The sequence below is a fragment of the Pinus tabuliformis genome, chromosome 4_1 (genome assembly GCF_031772625.1).
Source record: "Pinus tabuliformis cultivar Carrire ecotype Pingquan chromosome 4_1, CPIR1, whole genome shotgun sequence".
Classification (NCBI taxonomy): Eukaryota; Viridiplantae; Streptophyta; class Pinopsida; order Pinales; family Pinaceae; genus Pinus; species Pinus tabuliformis.
In genome coordinates this window covers 803,604,216-803,629,800 of record NC_142303.1, presented here as the reverse complement: position 1 = coordinate 803,629,800, position 25,585 = coordinate 803,604,216, and the positions used below count along the sequence as shown (strand labels likewise).

General features: G+C 36.3%; 1 protein-coding gene across 1 annotated transcript; it reads left to right on the top strand.

The window, feature by feature from the left end:
* The first annotated feature begins 23,444 nt into the window (after nt 1-23,444).
* On the top strand, nt 23,445-24,085 carry LOC149178653 (uncharacterized). The gene is made up of 2 exons (XM_089422185.1): nt 23,445-23,650; nt 23,766-24,085. The coding sequence occupies exons 1-2, from the start codon at nt 23,467-23,469 to the stop codon at nt 24,083-24,085; spliced, it is 504 nt and encodes a 167-aa protein (XP_089278311.1). The 5' UTR covers nt 23,445-23,466.
* Nucleotides 24,086-25,585: the final 1,500 nt, after the last annotated feature.

The window sequence follows — 25,585 nt, the reverse complement described above, 5'->3', positions numbered from 1 at the left end:
GTGATGCCATTGCATGTCTCGTATAGTGCAAAAGGGAACCATCATAGTTTTTAGCCTCATAAGAGCGATGATTCTCAAATTAGGGTTTAAGAGTTATTTCCTTTAGGGGAAGCTCAAGGCATTTTCCAATCAATGTCTTAGGAACGATCTGAACTTCATATATGAATGAGTACATGGAATTATGGTCATGTTTCGAGAAATTTGGGGTATGTCATAGGGATGTGCGGGAGATGTGACAAAATACTGTGTAACAGTGCACTTGAAGGAGGATCCACCACTCTTCCTTTAACATAGTCCATAACATCATTTTCTTCCAAAGTCAAATCCAGAGACATCTTCCATGCATGATAGTCATATTTTTCGTTAAGATTGTCCTCATATTTGAAGTAATATGTAGTCTTCATTGAGGCTAACTTCAAATGATTTTCCAACAACTTCCCTTAGTGATTTCTTTCCTGACTCTTTCTTGGGCTTTGTCTTCACCTGATCTCTAGTACCATGTTAATTTTAGATAACAATGGTATGTTCTATGCTTAGCACAATTTACTTAAATGTTTCTTTAGTAGCCCAATGACAATTTCCAATGATTTCTAGTAGAAATCACATTAACCATTAATCACATTGACAAGAAATGTAGATAGAACATAAAAACATATGTAGAAGACAAGGCAAGATAAGAGGACACTAGATTTGGCGGATGCCAAGGAAAAACCCCAATGTGGGGAAAACCCTTTGATCAGATATTCTTATTATTATTCAATAGTTCAGCAGAGAAAGAGAGGGTACAAAATTCAAATAGACTAGCCCAATACAAAGTCAAATCAGGTCTGCCAATTCTGCAGTCAAAATTCATCCCTAACTAGAAAGTCAACGCTAGTCAAATCAGCAGCAAGTCATCTCCTTTGAAGATCAGTCAAAGGAAGATTAATTTGGCCTCCATCAAGGGTCAAAGTCAACCCAAATCAATCCTTCAAACACGGGTCAAATTTAGTCAAAAAAAAGTCAGCCCTACAGTCAAACAACCCTGAAGTCAATGTTCATCAAATACTCCCAAACACCTCAATTTTTGTGCCAATTAATGCAGCCTCAAGAGAGTGAAATTCTGCCTCCAAAACATAGTAAAAAATTGGTCAAACAATAAGGGTCAATGTTGGTCAACTCTAGTCAACAACCTGAAAAACTCGGTTCTATTTCAGCTCTAAAAAATAGTCCTCCTAACCACATGTGAGAGAGAGAGAGAGAGAAGATCCCCAAGATGTACGAACCAATCTGTTTAAGAGCGAGAAGAATTGTTGAGTGAATGATGTCCAAATGAGGTGTGAGGTCTCTTCTATTTATACACTTTCTTGTGGGTGAAGAGACACATCTATTGGGCTTCTTGAGCCTGCATTAAGCTGAGGTTGACCCTAACAATTTGTACATGTGAGAGAGTAAATTCAAAGTCACACTTCTACTTGTCCGAATGAGATGATCTTTATATCAAAATTGGACCTCTTGAAAAGAGGAATCCAACGAAATAATTATCTCCATCATATGAGTTGTACCAAGGTGGAATTTGGCCCTAGTTGCCAATTTTAACACGTATGTTATCTACATATACATGGAAACATATATATTTAATGTTGGTATATAAAACCAAAATACCATTATCGCTTCATGTGATCTTTGTGAGATATATTTAGAGTAAATCAATTACAACTTCTAGCCAATTTATCTTTATTTCCTTCACAACCAAGTTGTTAATAAACCTAAACCATAATAGATAAAGATACTAGGAAGCATCTTGCAGTGTAGGGAGAAAATCCAAGGTGATATTGGTAAATATTCCTAGTTCCCTTAATTTTTCATGAAGTGAAGATATTTCACATCATAAGTGATAAATTTATTGGTAACATACCTCACATAAAAGTGTTCGCCTGATCTTAAACTTTCACTTCTAGATTTTTATTTCCTCACATGCTTATAATTTAAACCTCTTGCCATTTTTTTTCAAAAATTGGACACCTATCAAAAGTGGGCTTTCACTATTTTAACAAATGTTATAGTTACTTCGTGTCCAAGTGATCATGTCCTATGAAAACATTTGTACCAACTAGAACATATCCAAAGTTTCATGATGAATAATAAGAACGTACTAATTATTCTGTATTATTCTATGTTCATTTATATAAACCTATCTTTATTGTATTTATTGGGGAAGAAATATTTTTTGGTAATTTACAACTATATTAAACAAATTCCCTTGTTACAAGATCTTCAATTATTACTCTTGGATCCTTGGATTATGAGACAAAAGGTTAACATACTCCCTTATTTTTCTCATCCAAATCAGACTAGCATCCTTGTTAACAATGCCTACACAAACCATATTGGATTTTATGCAACAAGACAATAAGAAACCATAAGGTAGCTAAAATGATACATACATTTTTGTTAGATAGCATGCCTCATATCTAGAACTAGGTTGTCTAAGAGGTGGAATGCACAAGTCAAGCTTGACAAAATATTATCCCCATTCCCTGTGTGTTATTAATACCATTTCTACCAAAATGTTTGAAAGAAAAATAACATCTAACTCGTTTTGTAGTTAGTACATCTTCACCATCAAGTCATTGGATTCCTCAACACATTCCCTTAGCTTCACAAACAAGCAAGAAAACCATGAAGCTTAGTCATTGAAAAACTCTAATTAAAGAATTTGTGAGTAAGATATGCTATGTTAACATTTAAGCACACTTTCCAAACCAACCAACAAAATTACTACATAGATGTCATACAAACAAAAATATTTTTGTGCACAAATATGCTATTCTTCTCACTCATTGAGTACATAGCATCTTACGAGGGGGAAGTTGATTTGAACCCTGTTAGCATTGTTTAGCTGACACTAGCTCACTATTCCTTTAAATGTTCTTGAACATTGTGGACGTTAGCTAAATTTCATGGTCACACATTGGATTGCATATAGATTATGATGGTGGATTAATGGTCCATTGAATATGTGAACAAGACAAAAAAATCTAATCTATAATTTAATAAGATAACAAATCTTAGGGAACCATAGTATTGAAAAATCCATGTGTATACTTTTGAAATCTCTATCATATAAAGGACACTAGACGAATAGCAAATTGACAAAGCATGATATAATGGACAAGGTTGGTGATGAAGAAATTGTTGAATAATACATTGAAGACCCACAACAAGAGCAGCCATAAACATTTGATTTCATCATTCTTGAAGTCAAGACAACATGTGGACAATTTTGAGAATGATAGTTGATAGAATTCTTGAAAAATAAATGGAGAATTTCAATGGTTGGCATGAGGAACAGGGGATAGATGATAAAACCAAAGATGCCCTTATTGTGATCCATCCTAGTGAGGATCTTATTTCAAACCCCATAGAAGAATATGAAACACCAATTGAAGGATGTTCCCATCCCTTTAGATTTAATAATGACTTCGAAGATTAACAAGATCGACCAAATTGTGAGCCACCATATAATTTCAGTTTTAACAAGGAAATGACCTCCAAGCCATATGATTTAGATAAATGTTGTGTTTCCAACTCATGGAAGGGAATGTTTCTTCATGTTTTCAAATGATGACCTTCATTAAGATAGTGATACACTTTTTGTTCCATAGAATGGAAATGAATAGGTGTCTGGGGATGAAAGGAAAGAAATATATATTTTTATTTTAACGTGTTAAAGGAAACATGTAATCCCACTGTATAGGCCTTAATGATGAGATCCCCATTTTCCTAGAAAGACAAAAAATCCTACATGAAAATGGAGATCTTACTATGCCCCTTGAAGAAAAAAAATCATTATTGAACAACGCAATATGGATTTCAGTGTAGACAAAATCTTAGTTTGAGATTCTAGTAGTCTCTCTAACATAACATTGTTTGAGATGCCTAACATCATTTCTATCTCTCCTATGAGTTTAAATGTTTCTCAAGGCTAGTTAAATTACAGGGATGTAGGAGGAAAAATATATATATAATTCACGGCCATCCTAGGCAGTGCATTTCCCAAGCTTGAATTGTATAATCTAGACTTGAAATATTTGGGTTATAAAGGGTATGTTTCCTTTCTTTTCAAAATTACGGGACAAACAACCATTTGGTTAAGAGGAAGAACAATTTAAAACCAATGATACAATAAAAGGGCAATTGAAACCCACTAGCATTGAACATAAACACATCTAGGTGCCCTTGAGAAGCATGATGAGATTACCATTGAAGAGATGGAATCCAAGGTAACAAAAGATTGGTCACATGATGATATGAGTGCCAAATAAATAAATTAGGCCAACCCTTTACATATTTTAATAGGAAAAAAAACACTTATTGAAAGCTCGTGGTCTATTTGGTTTCCTAACTTATTGGGGCATAAGAAAGGTAGCACTATTTATGTAGATAAAAGGCTATACAAATAGAAATAATTAAGGATTATGACACATTATCTCTTCATTCCACTTGACTAACACCTTTAACTAGTTCCATATGCATCTATTAAGTTATAAAACATACAAACCCAAGAATGTCAATCCTCCATGTAGTTTATGCTTATTAGCCGATTTCAATCCCTTCTTTGGACCTTAAGATCTTCAAAATTTGAAATCCATGGCTCGACACAAACTCCAAAGAAAAAAAAAACTGAAGTCAATTATCATGTGAACCATTATAATCTTACACTATATGCAACTCACACACGATAAATTGAAGTTTAGAAAATATGGAAGCTCGACTGTGGAAAATGTGCACATGTTTACAAAGCCCTAAACCTCATATAAGATTATGTTAGTGCTTATTTCAACCATCAACCACATTTCAAATCTATATATGTAGTTGTAATACACATTTCATCCAACACACTAATAACATCAGTTCAATTTAGTGGGAGATGGTAAGAAACTCACTGTGCAATATGAGTAGAATGGATTGAAGTGTAAATAGTAAGGGCCAAAACCCTTTAAGGAAATTATCAAAAAGCATAAAACTATAATAAACAATGATGGTTACATGATTGAATTTTCAGTGTTACCTGTAGTGTTCCTATTCAAGAAACCATCAAGAGCCCAAGTAACTAAGAAATACATTATCCTAGGCATATGGTTCAAGAAACTGAGATGGGGACTTTGATTTTCCACCCAACCATAGATGAGTTGTAGCCAATTCACTTGCGTTTCTAACCCCCAAGTTAGATTCCTGAGCATGACTGAGGGGCTTACTTGTGGGATGAGACTCCAGAGGACAATCCTCTCCACCTTCAGCCACATTGATGGTAATAAAACTGCCACATTTCTAGGAATTAAAAAATACTGACCAAAGTTCTACTATGGTCGAGTTGTTTAGGATTCTTTTGGTAAAATGTAATATATAATAAAACTTCCTTTAGGACTCTCTAACATAGGAATCTGCTAGGAAGAGGAAGCCTCTCGCCCTATTATTCAAGTTGTTTTCCCCTTTAGAATTTACCTTACCTCTCCTTCCCTATTGCCATGAATTCCAATTCCCTACTCAATATTTCCTATTCTAACTTGATTCCTTTATAACCAATCCTTGCCATTTCAGCTGTGTACCTTCCCCTTGATATTTTTTATGTTGGTTTTTTCCTTATCACCCTTGGTCTGCCTACTAGAACCTTGTAGGCCAATCACCATGGTGACATTTAGTTCCATGTCCTTTGCTTTCCACCTATCATCCTCCATGGCTACTACCAATAAGTTAATATCCAAATTAGTCTTCCTCCTTAGCCTTGGAATTTGTGTCCCCAAATCACCCCATTTAATTACATAAAATTTTCAATGTTTCAATAATAGAGAAATGTAACCATGGTTATTACAAACCCCTCGCCCTTGGAGGAGCGTTGACCTAAATGTTCAATAACCATATACAATAAAATAATAACTCCTTAAAATACCAAACATAGTTGAGATGGAGATTTATATATATAGCCTGTTTTAGCTTTTACAATCCGTCATGTATGTACAGTGGCTTACCCAACCACTTGGTAAATATTGATTCATAATTCAAAAATCTTCCCATGGCCATATTTGCAGTCTTCTAATGCTTTATATGTGCTCAATACAACTTGGTTTTGTTCCTTTTCTCTAGAATTCTACTTGCCTCCAATGTACGACGCTACTATCCTTGTGCTCTTCGTTCCTTCAATGAACAATTCCCAGCTCATTATTTTTGGGCACACCCCCAATGTGCTTTTGATTCCAATAAATTATGCTCATGACCAAAAACTGATTTATTTTCCAGCCTTCCCAGTTCCTTGAGCAATCCACACCCCCTCTTGTTGGATTTCATATCATATTCCTCTTACCCTTTTTGTTTTGTATATTCCTATTACCATATTTCTACCATCTTGCCCATTAGAGTTCAGTATGAAATTCATGTGTTGTCCCTTTCTTAGGAATTTGTGGCTTCGCTTCCACCTCAACTGACTTGTTCGAAGGCCCCAATTATGTAAATTAAGGGGAAATTATAAAATCAACAAGAAATGCACGAGGTAAAATAAAAGGAAAAATCACAAAAGAAAATAAAATCTATAAATCATATAAGAAAACCACACTCAAAAATAACATGGCCATGCATATCCATAAATCAAGTAGAATAATTAAAGTTCAAAGTCATGGCACATCAATCATCAAGTAAAATAGTCCCAAAACTTTACTCAGTATCTTGAGTCTGGTATTGATGGCACTCTCTGCCATCATACCATGCATACATTTGTGGAACAAAACCAACTTCCTTTCCCTGTCTCTATCATTGGGTCTTCCCATGTGAAAGTAAACTCAATATGTTGCCTTGTAGTTGTTCACGAATCCATAGGATTGTTAGTAGTTACATGTATCACAAACCAAAAATAACATCTATGTAAGCTTGATTTCAAATTCTAGAACACAAATGCACATTGGTAATAATTATTATCCCACATTTGCGATTATTAGAATTCAATCTATGATCAAAATTAGCCTCCTTACCGAGACCACATTTACCATTTAGCTTGAATTTTTAAAACACTTTTGAAAATTTGGCCTTCTCACTAAGGACGACGGTCATGGTACCTACAATCTCATAGATTCAGTTAGGACATTACATGATACATTAACATGCATCTATCTTAAATTTGTAAATTTATTAAGAGAATGCATCACAATAGCTATAGGAAATCTTAAGTTAGCACTAAATAATTTCATCATACATAGTTAGTATTCACTTCCACCTGTCAATAACCTGTGTACCATCCATGACCATAGTGTTATAACTAGTACCTGCCGATAAGTATATGTTACTTAATAAATTCCCAAGCAATGCACCTCTAATCATACAAATCATGGGGTCCATCCAATGTATGCACACACATACACATTAACATGTCTAGAAGAGACAAAAACATTTCCATAATCTCATATACCACATACTTAATCACATGCATATCTATGTTAAGGAACACCCCTAGTTCAATAACATTAATACACTATTATATTTGTACACAACATCATACATGCAATGTTGTCAATGCCCTAAATTAACACATTTAATGAAAAATTTCCATCATGCAACAAGCATCTTTGTGGTCCATATTCAACTCTGAAATCAAGACTAACTTAGAAACTGAGTCCCACTCATCTCTAAGAGTTCATACTTGAAATTTCTACTAAGTTAATTTTGCCATAGGTCACTATCTTAATCATCAAGATTCTAGGGCTACACCTTTAGTTTTTCATTCCTTTTGCGATATAGCCCATTGGGTCCAATTGTTGAGCTTTGATACCACTCTCTAACACACCCCCTGATCTAACTAGAGGTGGTTACTGTGTGACCCGACTCTCATGGTGTAGTTTCTAGGATCAAGTAAGGGAATCGTTTTTATATATTTCTCTTTATTCATGGTGAAAGACACTTAGTAGCATTTCATGATATATTAAATCTTTCATAATTCATGTTATTGTCTATGTTCACAAAATATGTTGGTGGAATTTTCTAGGTATCACAATGAATTATAGGGGAAACGTGTTTCAACATGTAATTTCTAGCCAAATCGCCCTTAGTTTTTTCAGTAGAGAAACCTCCCTCAAGAGTATAATGGACGCCCTTTTCTCAAGAAGATGATAAGGCATTGGTACCATATTTTCCACCCATAAGTTCATCTTTTAACTCACATCTCACCCATATCTCAGATTTGGAAATTGACATGAGAGATCTTAATCTAGATCTGTCCCATATATTCGGTTGTGCCAGCTATGACTCATCAAATAGACCAGATTCACTTGCAATATTTTTGCTTCATAATTCATCAAGAACCCACATTTAGAGGGAAGGTTTATACACTTACAAATAGTATCTTATTGTTAGAATCATATTAATTGAAATATACTTCATATTCAACTATGGAATAGTAACTCATAAGTTTGACCAAGAGGGAACCTTTATAAGCTAGGAGGTTTTTGTGTTATTGTATTTAAAGTTTAGGCCAACATTGACAGATATATTATAGGAATTGTTGGACAATATTGCAATTTCACATATGTTAACTTAATATTCTTGGAAACATATATATTTAGTGTTGGTATATAAAACCTGAATACCGCTATCACTTCATGTGATCTTTGTGAGATATTTTCAAAGTAGATCGATTGCGAATTCCAACCAAGTTCTCTTTATTTCCTTCACAACCAAGTTGTCAATAAACCTAAACCTTAATAGATAAAGATATTAGGAAGCATCTTGAAGTGTAGGAAGAAAATCCAAGGTGATGGTGGTAAATATTCCAATTGCCCTCAATTTGTTATTAAGTGAAGAGATTTCACATCATAAGTGACAAATTTAGTGGTAACAGACCTAACATAAAATGGTTTGCTTGATCTTAAAATTTAATTTTTAGATTTTCATTTCCTCACACGCTAAGATAATTTAAATGTCATGCCATTTTTCTATCAAAAATTGGACCCCTATCAAAAGTAGGCATTCACTATTCCAGCAAATGTTATAGTTCTTGTCCAAGTGATCGTGTCCTATGAAAGCAATTGGACCAAACATAAAATATACCAAGATTTGTGATGAATAATAGGATAGTACTAATTATTCTATATATTCTATGTTCATTTATATAAACCTATCTTTATTGTATTTATTGGGGAAGAAACATTTGGTGGTAATTTACAACTATATTAAAAAAAATTCCTTGTTACAAGAACTTCAATTATTACTCTTGGAGCCTTGGATTATGAGACAAAAGGTTAACATACTCCCATATTTTTCTCACCCAGATTCTCGAAAATAGCAATAAGGAATGTTAAAAATAACATCTAGAAATTCCAATTTAATTTGTCCTTGAATTATATTGTAATTCTTTTCTCATAGCAATTTGTAATAGTTAACTAAGTTAAGTTGACTTAGTTAACTTAGGAATTTCGAGTTGGAAGTCTTTCTGTAGTCATGTATATGTTCTCCCTAAATTTTAGGGGTCCAGGATGAGTTTATTTGACTTGTAATTAGATTAACTCATTTTACTAAGTTATGGTCACTTAAATTAGTTCTAACTATTTGTGGAACTAATAGAGGAATAACAGTCAGTTGGTGCACTGGTGCTTCCACAAGTGTTACTCTAGTTAATTGAAGATTCCCTCATGAGAAACTCATGCATGTTAATTCAGAGAAAGACCTAGTTGAGACTAGAGTGTAGGGACAATGTACTATCAGTTGTATGATTTACTGAGTTGTAAATATCAAGCATGCAATCAGAGAAGGACCTACATTTGGATTGTGCAATTTTGGAAGCACGAATTCCCTTTAAATATAGGCTATTCATCATAGGAATTGCGGAAGGAAATAGGGGCTTGGCAAGGAATGGAAATTGGCTATGTTGGCTAAGAGCTAGCTTGTGAAGTAGAGAGTTGAGCATACTTATGCGGAATTATTCTAGTGAGACCAAGATTTCTATATTCACTCATATTTTTTATTAATGCAATATAGATAGGCGGGGTTTTGAGCAGTGGATTTCCCGAAGAAAACTTATAGTGTTATGTGCCATTGATTTGTCTTCTTTTTGTTCATATTGTTTTCATTGATCTATTGGCTTCCATGAGTTGAAAGTAGAAGTAAATTCTTGTCATGTGCTTTAGTAAATTGCACGAGCTTGTGAATCTACATGAAATTCAAAACAAATCAAACTAGCATCCTCATTAACAATGCCTACACAAGCCATATTGGCTTTTATGCAGTAAGACGATAATAAACCATAAGTTTTCTAAGGGGAGACATACATATTTGTTAGATAACATGCCTTGTATCTACAAATAGGTTGTCCAAGAGGTGGAATGCATAAGTCAAGATTAACAAAATATTCCCCCCATTCCATATGTGTTATTCCAATACCATTTCTACCAAAATGTTTGAAAGAAAACTAACATAAAACTAATTTTGCAGTCATTACATCTTTCCATTAAGTCATTGGATTTCTAAACACATTCCTTTAGCTTCACAAACAAGCAAGAAAACCATGAAGCTTAGCCATTGAAACCCTATTAATTAAAGACACTATGAGTAATAGATGTTATGTTAACATGTAAGAACACATGCCAAGTCAACCAACAGAATAACTACACAAATGTCATACAAATACAAATATTTTTGTGCACAAATACACTACTCTGCTCACTCGTTGAGTATAGAGCATCTTGCGAGCGAGATCTTGCTTTGAACCTAATTAGCATTGTTTAGCTAGAACTAGTTCACTATTCATATGAATGTTCTTAAACACTGTGGGTAGCTAAATTTTATGGTCACACATTGGATTGCATATAGATTATGGTGGTGGATTAATGGTCCATTAAATATTGTGAACAAGACAATAAATCTTTTTTTCTTGCTCTGTAATTTAACAAGACAACAAATCTTAGGGAACCATAGTATTGGAAAAGCCATGCAACATGCTTTTGAAGTATATATCTGTTAAGTTATGGTATGTTCTATGCTTATAACAGTTTACTTCTTTTTCTTATTATATTCCACAGATTAGCAATCACATGTACATAAAGTAAAGTGCAGATAGAACATTAAACGATCGACAGAAAACAAGCCAAGACAAGAGACACAAGATGTGGCGGCTAGCCAAGGACAAACCCCACAATGTGTGGGGAAACCCTTTGATCAAATCTTATTTTATTTTCAATAATTCAACAGAGAGAAATAGTACAATAAATCTGATTTATATCAGTGGTAGCAAACCTTAGATCAGCAGCATCAATATTAGCGGCTTCATTGTCAAACTAGGGTAGACAATATCTCACAAACCGACCATCCAATTAGCTTGATTCCACACCAAAAATTGTGGCTTCCAGAGGAGGTTTAGATGAACCTACAGCACAGTTCAGATGAAGAGGTCTTCTGGTCCACGCAGATCAAACTATACTTCTGCAGTTGCTGCTTCACTTTCAGCAGCTTCCGGCTTCACATGTGTGAGAGAGAGACCCTTTTCTGTGCAGTAGAGATGGGACTCTTTTTCGCGCAGTAGAAAGAGAGATGTGATGAGATGAGTGAGTGCAAATGAGGAAAAGTCCTCTTGTATTTATACACAAATGATGATGTTTGAATAGATGCGACTGTTGGGCTTCTGAGCCTACATGAGTTGTAGGTTGGCTTGATAATAATTCCATAATCAAAATAAATTCATATCTCCATGAATACTTATCGGAATCAGATGATATTTATATCAATATTACACCTATCGACGAGAGGAATCTAATAAAAATATTATCAGCCATGAATAAGATGACCCACATGAGGTTTGGCCCTAGTTTCCAATTCTAACACTCCTTATCAACTAGGGAGAACTTCATCTGCAATATATCTATCAGTCGTTACTATTCATCCATCAAATGCACTGCCTTGTATAGCCTGACCCTTGCCCTGCTCTACTCTATTTTGCCTGTTCTGCTTTGTCTTGTTCTCCCCTGTACTGATATGTATTGTTCTGCTCTATTCTGCTCCGCTCTTGCATTTTTCTATTCTGCTCTGCTTTTGTCCGAATTATGAAGAAGAAGAAATGATCGAGGATGTATCATACTGACACAAAGTCAGTCTCAGAGTATGTACCACTAGTCCTAGACCAGTCTCAACTGACTCAAATTCAGCGTCATAGTATGTACAACTCCTACCACTGGTCCTAGACCAATAACATCCTCCACTGACTCAAATTCAGTCTCAGAGTGCATACCACTAGTCCTAGACTAGTCTCAATCGACCCAAAGTCAGTGTCATAGAATGTACCACTCCTACCACTGGTCCTAGACCAGTATCATTGATCCCAAATCAATGGAGGTCATCCTAGCGTAGGGAGCGCGGTAGATACAATGATGCATCCATCGGTACTACTATGGTCCCTAGCTTCATTTCCCTGCTCATTGATTAGATGAGAGGTACTTCCCATGAGTCCCAGACTGCATGGGTAGGATGCCTCGATAGGAGAACTAATCAATCCTGTCCTCACAGGAGAACACATCAATCTTGCTATAATAGCCATGGAGAACACATCAATCCAGGCCTCACAGGAGAACACATCAATCTTGCTACAATCACCATGGAGAGCACATCAATCCAGGCCTCACAGGAGAACACATCAATCTTGCTACAATCGCCATGGAGAACACATCAATCTAGGTCACTATGGAGAACACATCAATCCAGGCCTCACAGGAGAACTAATCATCCTGCTACACAGGAGAGCAAATCATCCTATTTCACAAGAGAGCGAATCATCTTGTCCCACAAGAGAGCGAATCATCTTGTTCCAGTGCACACCACCAGGGGAGGGTGAGTCACCCTATGGTCGTATGTTGCTCTAGTAAGAACCGCAAGCCCTCAGAGCTCCCAGAGCTCAATGTATGAAATTTGCAGGACCCTTGTACAAGGGTTTCTTGACGACTCCAAGTCGTTTGGGAAAATCATAGATTAGATCTTTCCTCGGGGCTTTGACAAAGTGTATCAACTAGTACATCATCTTAATACGATGGAGCCTCCTTGCTCATCAACTTACCATATCCCAGATGATGTTTATCTGCTGGAGCAATCGACGAATATTGGATTCCTCAGTAATCGAATCCCACCTCTGGTTGTTACAGAGAATCACAGTGGTATGTGTTCAAACAGCTCATTGAAGAGCTTTCCCAACCAGGCAGCTTCATACGAGATCATACTCGTAGATATGTATCTGGTCTCGGCAATGCTTATGGCAACCAACTTTTGCTTCCTGCTCATCCATTATCTCGAAGCAAAATCCAAAGAGAAACAACGCTAAAAGTGCTCCAGTGATCCTCCACACTACCTGCCTAATCAGCATTCGAATAATCATGCAGTTTCATATTTCCGGTATTGTATCTCAATCCATGAGAGATTGTGTCCTAAAGACATCTCAGAAGATTCTTGGCACCAATCTAGTGAGGCTCAACCAAATATGAGCTCACAATGTTAACTGCAAAACATATGTTCGAATGGAGGTTCACCAAGAACATCAACGTGAATGAGTTTTTGAAACTCAGAGGCATTTCCAAAATCTGGTCCGACATCACTACCATATAACTTCTAAAAGTTAAGATCCTCAAGGTAGTCATAGGCTTGCAGTCCATCATACCAAATCTTTTCAGAATCTTCACCACATATTTTCCTTGAGATAGGAAAATTTCCCTTGGATTTTGCCACACTTCAAGTCCTTGGTTCTTCATTTCAAATTCAGAAACCAACTCCCTCTTACATTTGTGAATGAGAGGGTATGCACCTGTTAGAAAGAGGCCATCCACATACAACACCAGTATGAGAGGATTGATATTTTCAGCCTTAAGGTAAGGTTAGGATCGGCTTCACTCCTAGTGAATCCCAGCTTCATCAAGTAGCTATCGATCCCCTCATACCATGCTCAGGGTGCTTGCTTCAACCCATAGAGAGCCTTCTTCAACCTACATACATGAGATTTTCAATCACAAATCTCAAATCCTTTGGGTTGCTCCACATAGACCTCTTCTTTGATCGAACCGTGCAAGAACACAGTCTTGATATCCATCTAATGTAGGTTCCATCCTTGTGAAGCCACAATGGCTATGATCAAGCGGATGGTCATATATCTAGCAAAAGGTGCAAATATCATTGTCTATACCTTCCTTCTGGGAGAAACCACGAGCAACAAAATGAGCCTTATACTTTTCCGTACTTCCATCTGCTGCATGCTTTATCTTGTAAATCCATTTAGAAGTGACAATTGTCTTGTCCTGGGGTCTGGGAACTACTTTCCAAACATCATTCTCCATAATAGACTCATATTCTATGGTCATAGCATCCTTCCATACTTGATGCTTGACGACATCTGAGAATGATGAAGGCTCATTTTGTATGATCGTGCTCATGATGGTTAGGTATCCATGTTACTTGTTAGGTTTCTTACTTTGATGGAAGGTTCCTCGGGGTGCAGCATGTCCTTCAGCATCATCAAGTATCCCCCCTAAGCCATGAAGGCCTCTTCCTAGAAGAGGAAGGCTCAAGTGGATAAATAGGATCCATGGATTCCTCCAAATCAGGCATTGTTACATCATCTACCCATAGAGACAACTTCCACAATCATACAGTTCTTCCTTTTCGCCACACCATTCTGCTTAGGAGTATGTGGTGTAGTAGTATCCCTCTTAATGCCAACCTCAGATATGCCTAAGTGAACCAACTGTAATATATCATAGGTCTTGCTTTGGCTTGAGCGGAATGGTCCCATTTTGAGCTTTCCTTTGGCACATCCTGGACATACACCTTATTTCTCTACTCGGAATTTGGGCATCCCTGTCACCATTTGTCTTACATCGAGTAGAGCTTTATAATGATGGTGGGAAAACCTTCGATGCCAAAGTTCGGACTAAAGAGATGTGTCATATGACATGACACCTAGCGGACTTCCATCGACCTGGTACAATGAATCAACACGAAACCCAAGAGTAAAGGCATATTTAACATTATTTTTCGATACATGTACCTTTCCATCACTGAAGGTTACCTTGTAGCCTTTGTCTTCCATTGCCGAGATGGACACTAGCTTGTTTTTAAGGTCAGGTGCATTTAATACATCCTGGAATTTCTAGCCTTCTTGAATGATTGTCCTCTTCCTTGATTCCCAACTCTCCTCTTACCTTTGCTATTGAATTTGTCATTCCTTTGATTGCCATCAGAGGGATTTTGATCATCGTCCCAGTGTGTGTCCTTTCTATCAGGGCACTCCCTTTCATAGTGACCTGCTTTATTGCAGATGTAACATCATCCTTTTCTTCCACCCTTAGGTCCAACCTTTCCTTTTGATTTAGTCCTGGAATTATTTCTTTTCGTAGCATGAGAAGAGAATGTAGCAGGAGAACCTTTAGGCATGGGAATTTCTTGCTCTTCTACCCTTGTTTCTTCTTTAATGCATCTAGCCATTAATTCCTCGAAACCAAGAATTATATTATTGTTCAGAAGAGTAGTCCTGAACACGTACCATTCGGATGGTAATCCTCCAAGAGTCATGAGTGCCATTTTTCTGTCAGCAATAGTCTCCCCAATAGATAGGAGATCGTTCTTGATCTCGGTGATTCTTAAGAAGTATGCTTGCATACTCTCATACCCTTCTTGATTTCCCTCAGTTTATTTCTAAGAAATAAAATTTGATTTGCATCATTAACTTTAAATATACTCACCAGTCTATCATAGATTTCCTTGGAGGTGTCCAGTTCAGAGATGTAGGCCACCAAGTGCTTGTCGATAGAGTCCCGGATGATCTTCTTTATTTTGACTTCTCCGTTTTTGCATTTGTTCTAGGCATTAATGGATGCATTTGATGGAGGCTCAACAATATTGCCTCTTACATGGTCCAACACTCCTTGATCTTCTAGGGTTAGATCGATAGACATCTTCCATCCATGACAGTCAGCTTTCTCACGGAGCTTGTCATCGGCAGGAAAGAGTGATGAGGACCCCATAGTTCTTTTAGCATAGCCTTGCCAATCTTCTCTTCGGTGATTTCTCTTGCTCTTGCTCGGGCTTTGTCTTCACCTCAGCTCAGATACCATGTTAAGTTATGGTATGTTCTATGCTTATAACAGTTTACTTCTTTTTCTTATTATATTCCACAGATTAGCAATCACATGTACATAAAGTAAAGTGTAGATAGAACATTAAATGATTGACATAAAACAAGCCAAGACAAGAGATACAAGATGTGGCGGCTAGCCAGGGACAAACCCCACAATGTGTGGGGAAACCCTTTGATCAAATCTTCTTTTATCTTCAATAATTCAACATAGAGAAATAGTACAATAAATCTAATTGATATCAGCAGTAGCAAACCCTAGATCAACAGCATCAACATTAGTGGCTTCATCGTCAAACTAGGGCAGATGATATCTCATAAACCGACCGTCGGATCGGCTTGATTCCACCACCAAAAGTTGTGGCTTCCAGAGGAGATTCAGATGAACCTAAAACGCAGTTCAGATGAGGAGATCTTCTGGTCCATGCAGGTAAAACTTTATTTTTGCAGTTGCAGCTTCAGTTTCAGCAGCTTCCGGCTTCACATGTGTGTGAGAGAGAGACCCTTTTCTGTGCAGTAGAGAAGGGACTCTTTTTTGCGTAGTAGAGAGAGAGATATGTGATGAGATGAGTGAGTGCAAATGAGGAAAAGTCCTTTTGTATTTATACACAAATGATGATGTTTGAATAGATGCGACTATTGGGCTTTTAAGCCTACATGAATTGTAGGTCGGCTTGATAATAATTCCATAATCAAAATAAATTCATATCTCCATGAATACTTATCGGAATCAGATGATATTTATATCAATTTTACACCTCTCGATGAGAGGAATCTAATAAAAATATTATCAGCCATGAATAAGATGACCCACATGAAGTTTGGCCCTAGTTTCCAATTTTAACAATATCCTATAAAGGACATTAGATTGGTAGTATATTGAAAAAGCATGATATAATGGACAAGTTTGGTGATGAAGCAATTATTGAAAAAAAACATTGCAAAACCACACCTAAAATAGTCATAAACTTCTGATTTCGTCATTCTTGAAGACATGACAACATTTAGGATGTTTTTGAGCATGACATCTGAAAAAATTCTTGAAAAAGAAATGGAAAATTTCAATGGTTGGCACGAGGAATAGGGGATAGATGAGCAAACCAAAGATGCCCTTCTTTTGATCTATACTAGTGAGGATTTGGTTGTCGCCCTATAGTAGAATATGAAACACCAATTGAAGGATGTTCCCAACCCTTTAGAATTAATAATGACTTTGAAGATTGACAAGATCAACCAAACTATGATACGATATGATTCAGATAAATTTTATGTGCACAACACATTGAAGGGGTTTTTTCTTCATGTTTTCAGATGATGACCATCATTATGATAGTGATACATTTGATGTTCCAAACAAATGAAAGGAATATGTGTCCAAGGATGAAAGGAATAAATAGGTCTTGTTATTTGAACGTGTTAAATCCAACAAGAAATCCCATTGTATAGGCCTTAATGATGGGATCCCTGTTATCCTAGAAAAACAACAAATCCTATATGCAAATGGAGATCTTGTTATGCCCCTTGAAGAAAATAAATTCATTATTGAACAACACAATCTGTATTTCAATGTACAAAAAATCTTAGTTTCATATTCTAGTATTCGCTCTAACATAATGTTCTTTAATATGCCTAGCAACGTTTCTAGCTCTCCCATGAGTTTCAGTAGTACCCAAGACTAGTCAGATTGTAGGGATGTGGAAGGAACAATATATATACAACCCGTGACCATCTTTGGAATTGCATTTCCCAAGCCTGAATTGTATGATCCAAACCTGAAAGATTTGGTTTATATAGGGTATGTTTCCTTGCATAGAAAAATGATGGGACAAACAACCCTTTGGTTTAGAGGATGAGAATTTTCCAACCAATGCTACATTAAAAGTCCAATCAAAATCTATTCGCATTAAACATAAACACATCTTGGGTGGCCTTGAGAACCATGATGAGATTACCATTAAAGAGATGGAATTCAAGGTAAAAAAAGATTGGTCACATGTTGATATGAGTGCTACATCAAATAAATTTTAGGCCAACCCTTTACATATTTTAATAGGAAAAATAACACTTATTGAAAGTACATGGTCTATTGGGTTTCCTAACTTATTGGGACATAAGAAAGGTAACACTATCATTAGAAAAAATTTGAGGTCAAAAATATAGTCTCAAAACAAAAATATACAACCAAAATCAACTTTATAAGAACCAAAAGGATTCAAGATGATGATGCCAACCATAGGGGATGATTCACCAATTTTGGAGTAAAAAGGTAAAAAGATAAAAAATAAATAAAAGATACTTTTTCAACTTATCTCCCCATAATTTTACTTAAATTTCGATCGGGAACACTTGTTGGGTGCATAATTTAATTCATCATCCAAGGAGTACCCATGTTTCATAGCCATAGAAAGTATGCAACATGGGTACTCCTTGGACGAGGAATTGAATTCTACATCCAACAAGTACTCCCAATCGAAATTGGAGTAAAAATGTGGGGAGATAAGTTGAAAATAAAAGTTGAAAAAATAGTTTTTCTTTTTTCCCTCCAAAATTTAATGAGGCAATCCAATCTTATTTTAGTATTTCCACTATTATTTTATAATATTCCTTAGGAGACCCATTTTAGACCTCAAAATTTCTCTAATGTTATGTAGATAAAATGCTAGAAATAGAAATAGTTAAGGATTCTATCACGTGGCTTCATTCCACTTGACTAACATCTTTAACTGGTTGAGAATATCTTTAGCCATTTCAGGATGAGAGAATCCATATGCATCTATTAAGTTATAAAATTTATACAAACACAACAAATGTCAATCCTCCACATAGTTTATACTTATTAGTTGATTTCAATCCCTTCTTTGGACTTTAAGATCTTTGAATTTTGAAATTCGTGGCTCGACATGAACTCCATACAAAAGAAAAAAAGAACTCAAGTCAATTATCATGTGAATCATTATAAGCTTACTTTATATACACCTTGCACACTAAACATTGAACTTTAGAAAATATGAAGCTTGACTATGGAAAACTTGCCCATGTTTAAAAGCCCTGAATCTCATATAAGTCGATGTTAGTGCTTATTTCAACCGTCAACCACATTTCAAATCTATTTAAGAAAACATAATACACAATTATTCCAACACACTGATAATATTAGTTCAATTCAGTGGGAGCAGGCAAGAAACTAAATATTCAATGTGAGTAGAAGGGATCGAAGTGCAAAGAGTAAGGACCAAACCCTGTATGAAAAATCTCAACAGGCATAAAGCTATGATTAAGAATGAGTTATATGATTGAATTTCCAATGTTGTATCTAGCGTTCCTATTCAAGCAATCATCAAGAGCCTGAGTAACCAAGAAACAGATGATCCGAGGTATATGATTCAGGAATATGAGATGGAGACTCTGATTTTTGACCCAACCGTAGGCAAGCTGTAGCTAATTCACTTACAACTGTCACCCCCAAGCTAGATTCCTAAGCGTGAGCGATGGTCTTACTCATGGGATGAGACTCCAGAGGAAAATCCTCTCCACCTTCAGCCACATCACTGCTAATCAAACTCTGCCATATTTCTAGGGATTGAAAAAACTGACTAGAGTTCTACTCTGAGAAAGTTGTTGAGGGTTCTTTCAGTAAAACATAATATGCAAGAAAAAATTCTCGAGGACTCTATAAGATGGGATTGTTCCAAGAAGATGAAGCCTCTCCCCCTGCTATTTGAGCTCTTGCCCCCTTCATAATTTACATCACATCTCCTTCCCTATTGCCATCGATTCGTCTTCCCTAGTCGCTATTTCCAAATTTGACCTAATTCATTTCTGGAAAATCCTCACCATTCTAGTTTTCTAAGTTCTCCTTGAGTTTTTTTGGTTTATTTTTTCCTTGTCACACTTGGTCTACTTGCCAAAACCTTGCAGGCCAATCACCATGGTACCATTTAGTCCCCTGTCATTTTCTTTCTACCTATCAGCCTCCATGGTTGCCACGAACAAGCTAATATCCCAATCAATCTTCCCCCTCAACTTTAGAATCCATGTACCCAATTCAACCAATTTAATTAAAAAAAATTACAATGCTTAAATAAGTGGAAAATGTAATCAGGGTTATTACTATAACGCCTTCCTCCCACATTTACCCAATTTAACTGGTCTGCTGGGGTAAAAATGTGATGAGAGGCTACCATGATGTGATTCAATTTCCCATGTACAATTAAGGAAGTGTAACCAAAAAAGCAAAACCATTATGACCTTTCACACATGTTACAAAACCTTCAGGAGCCAACCAACCCTTCCAGGTGACCAACCCCTGAGACAACTTGACATTTCCCTGATTTGGACCCTCAGCCGCTCCATGACAAGCTATGCATGTGATTGAGACCTTCTATTCACTCCCACAACAAGGCATGCCAACGACTATGGACTTTTTCAGCCAATTATGAGCAAATGACCCCATATTTTCTACCACTTTTTTAGGTCCAGGACTCAGACTACTATCGAGAACTTCATAAAACTTTCAAAAATTCTAAATAACAATGGCATAAGCCTAGTAATGCAATGTTTAGTACAAGTACTTGATCTGAACCCTACTATCCACGATAGGAATTTCGTCAGACATGTCACAAATATGTAATCTACAGGTCATGACAACAAATCTGAGCATAGGGGTCTCATACTTCTTTGATATTCATAAAGAAGCATTGTTTCCCTATCACAATAGTTGCATTATCATCTATTACATCATATATTCATTATATATTCATTTGCAAATCAAAACATAATGAGAGCCATACATCAAGTCTGTCATAAAACATACTCATAACCAACATAAATAACAAGGATATATAACAACAATAAGAATCACATATGAACTAGTATATTTACATATGAAATACCAAGGAGAAAGAGTTCTTACTAATGAATGCATAGGCCAACCAGGTCTGAATCTTCCACGAACCACCCGACTATAGATTGGCTGAACCAAATATTTCTTTCAGCCAAACACCCTCGTTCCATATTCCAAGCATGAATGTGGGACTCACAACAAGAACAATCCAAGTTTCTTCAGGCTTTACTGCAATCCCCGCTAGATTACTAGGCCCTAAATAAGCATGGATGCCACTGAATTTCTCCACCTACACCATAAGGAATTTGTTTGCCTCCTATCTCTAGGCTTTACCGTATATCCCACCATTCATCGGTTGAGGATTCTTAGGACTAATCAAGACTCCACCCTCCAGGCTTTACTGTATATCTCGCCATTCACCGACTGATGATTCCTAGCCTTGATCGAGGGTACACACCTATAGCATTTACCGTATATCCCGCCATTCATCGTTCAAGGATTCCTGGACCCGACGAGGTACACAAAATCTGGCTTTATTGCAATCCCACCTTCTCCGGTCTAGGGATTCTTAGGTCTTGTGTTCTTCTTCAGGGACCACCCCACTCAGTTTCGAAACCATCCGACAATCTAGCTTAACCAAATAAAAGAGAACTCGTCACACCATGGCTATCTGGAAATGGCAAGGCAACACTGAAAATCACTGTCACACTTGGCAAAACCCATGCCAATGACAGCAAGAGAACCAAATACTCACATGCATGTACCATGCATGCCAAATGTAGCAAGAAAAATCACACATGCAAATCAATACCTGCAAGTAATCCCACTGTAGCTACTTGATCCTTCTTTTCCTTGCTTTATCTTTGCTTGCCTTTGTCTTATTTGTCCTTCCTTTGCTTTCCTTGATCCAACGTTAGAGTGCTCAAAAAATGCTAGTGTCCAATAGTGAGAGAGAGAGAGAATAGAGAGAGCTTCAAAATTGAACTGATAAAAAGGTACCAACTGACCCTTATAAGCCCTTTTATTAATGAGGCCTCTATTTTATTCAATTTTTCATTATTTCCTTCATTTTCCTCCTCACATACAACCTGTGACCTTTCACCTTCTTTTTCTCCTAATTTCCATTATTTTCATAAATAAAATGCCAATTAATGTCACTTTGCCTTCCCAAATTCTTTGTCTTTTCCTTTGCTAATTTCCTTAGCCATAATAAATCAAATGAACACCCACACTAAAATGTTTTGCCCAACACTAGTGTCCCATGACCTTCATTATTATTTTGCATTTATTAACTTTATTACATGGTTTTTTTACTAAGGCTATTGTAGAACCCTCACCTTGGGTGAACACCATCCTGAATATTCAATGCCACATACAACCAACAAAAATGTTGAGAAACAAAATATACTACCCATAAAACTTTATAACTTAGCTTTAATTTTGAAATCTTTTAAATTAAAATAAATTTAAATTTAAAAATTAAATTAATTATTTTTATAAAATTAAAAAAAGCTAACATAAAAGTCAAAATATTTTAAATACATAACAATTAAAATTCCATTTTAAAATATTTATTACAATATTGACCATCCCAACTTACTAAGCTATCAAAAATTATAATAATTTTGAAATTCTTCTCTTAATTATAATCTCATTAAACATTTATCATTATTATTTATATATAACCAACCATTTAATTAAAAAAAAAAAAAAAAAATCATAGTAATATAAACTAATATCAAAATGATTTATATCAAAAGTTAAATCTTTCCATCTTTTATAAATCAAATAAAGATTATTCATCATAACCATATTTAAAATAAATTAAAAGAGTAATTAAAATATACGATATTTTAATACAATCCAACTCATCAAAACTCAAAAAGCCAACCCACTTAACATTGACTTTGATTAACCTAAAACATCACTAACTTAATAAATAATAAAAGAGTTTGTTCCGTTATTGACTCATTAACTCACCGTTGTAAGCCGTTGAGATGGCTAGAATTGGTCGTTGGCCTAAACTACTTAAAGAAAACACGTGTCAACATGCTTCACGTTAATTGGTGTTCATAAATTTTTAATCCGGAATTTTATGCTTTATTGTGATGCTGAGGAAAGGATAAGTGTCAATACCTCGTTTATTTGTTCGAGAATAATATAAAAGAAATAACAGTGCAGGTGGGTCGGTGGCGAAATTGATATTTTAATGTCACCCGAAAAAAAAAACATCGCCAGATCAGGAAGCCGCGTAGCCGCAGATATACATCATTACAGGGAAAAAAAACTGCAAAAATGGAATGGTTGCAGTCAGCCCGCTCTATAAATCACAGTGCTCTTAGCCCCACCGTTTTATCCATAGTGACTCAAAGAAATTCGTTGTGCCAATAGATAAGAGGCGGAAAAGCATCAGAGAGCTGTACGTTTCTTTCTTATTCATGCTTGTTCACGAAGGACTGCAGTTCAGAATACTATATAGATTTTAGAGATTTATAGGTCACCCATGGATCTCACACATGCCATAGCAATGCCCAATGTTGGCACCCGGCTTCTACCCCAAATCGCCTCAGCTTTCTCACCACTATTGAGAGTTCCCCAACCTTTTGCTTCAAAGAGGGAGAGAAGAGTTATCAGGAGGCAGCTCGTTGTAAAAGCTGCAAGCTCTGGCGAATACCAATTCGGTTCAGGTAAACTTTTTTTGATTCTTCATCGCAGGATTTATGGTTATTTCTCTGTAGATTACCATGGCCATGATTGGCCTCTCATATGGTTTCATTAAGTGCTGAATTGTTTTGAATGCAGGCGGCCCGAACATGATTGACGAGAATATGATAGTTCTGAGGAAGCGAATGTTAGACCTCAAAATGCGGGAGAACAATTACAAGACTCCAGAGGAATACATGCAATGGGAGAAAGACTGGTGTCCTGCGTATCATGTGCACGTATTTATGGCAATGAAATGGTTGCAGTCCGCTTTGATCAACACTCGCCCCATTGTTGCAATCAGTCTTCTGAGTTTGATATCCGCCAGCATTTCTTTATCGATTATTATTGTATGGGCGACCGCCTTAAGTCGGATGAGTGAGATTACGACTCCAATTCTGAGCGCCCTGCAGGGATAATGCCATCAATGGAGTTTGTAATTTATTAGTGGTAGAAGAGAAAAACCTGTACATTGTATTCAACAATTTTTTCTTTTAGTATTCTATTTCGATATGTGTTCTTTTAGTATTCTATTTCGATATGTGTTGGGTAAAATATATTGGCCCATTTTTCTTGAGAATCGCCTAAAATTTTCCCTATTATTTTGCAAACTTCAAATCTAATCTCTTAAAAAAAAAATTGACAATACGTGAGCAGAATTGAGTATTTGAAATTATCTTATTGCATAGTTGATTCATGTCACTCTTCAAAGCGTACTTTATTAGGAAAGTACTACAACAACTAATGGGATTTATTTCTTAATTGAAAATATAAAACCAACATAAAATTTCATTTATCGCCAGCGAAAATTTGTGATATAATGACAGTCTCGTATTCATCATAAATGGTTATGAAAGCAACCACTTGGAAACAGCAGATACCAAGTATTAAGCTTCACTCATGAAGACATCTTAATACTTTGGGTGTGTGGTTTTAACCTTGGTTTTTCTCACGGCTAAAACCCTCATTTCTTTACTTCGGATTTCAAAGAGATTATAAACTTTTTTATTTTCATTTTTAGTTAATAATAATTGTAATATTTTTTAATATTTAAATGTTCAAGGTTTATAGTTTAGGTAGTGAGGTGTAATGTTAGTTCTCTTTTTTATTTGGATCTTGTTGGCACGAGAGAGTTATCAGGGAGAAAAGACCTTGTTTTCGGGTGCACAGGGCCAATAATGATCCAGTGTAGTTTAGGACAATGTCGGCATTTTCATCTTACCCAAAGGATAAGCATTCTCACTCGAGGTGTGCCACGACCGAAATTGAGAAAGGTTCAGCATGGGATCAAGGGAGCACCAACCGAGGCATCATCCAATAACAAATATGTATTCATTACAAACGAAACAAAGATAGCAGCATAACAACGATTACACAAGAACTACTAAATACATGCATTTGATGGGACATTTAAATTTTTTAGAAACTCATCACATTAGGGAATCCATAGATATCATGATTCGCAACCAGTCTAGCTTTCTTTCTATTAACTTAATAATACAACATACAACATAACTTCGGCATTCGCCACAAGAAACTACAAGGAATACATGGATCAGATCCATGGGTTCAATCTCAGCCTCAAGGGCCTAGTTCGCCTGGACTCCTGCATTCTGCTATCCGTCTGCCACAACCAGATATCTGCCCGCCAACTCCAACAACCTTACCATCCCATTAACCAACCAACCTCTCTTCTTTTCTGGCCCTCCCCTTTTATATTCTTTTCTGCTGCCTGAACTGAGAGTTCCTGCTCGACTGCTCTTTCACCTTCCCGCCCACTTGGCTGCCTTTGTCTTCCGCTGCCACCTTGCCGCAACTCTTGCGCAACTGCCTGTTCCTGCCTTGCTGTCCAGCTGACTCTTCCGCAAGCTAACTGTTGTTGCCACCCGCTTCCTTCTCATCCTTCGGTCAACGAAAAT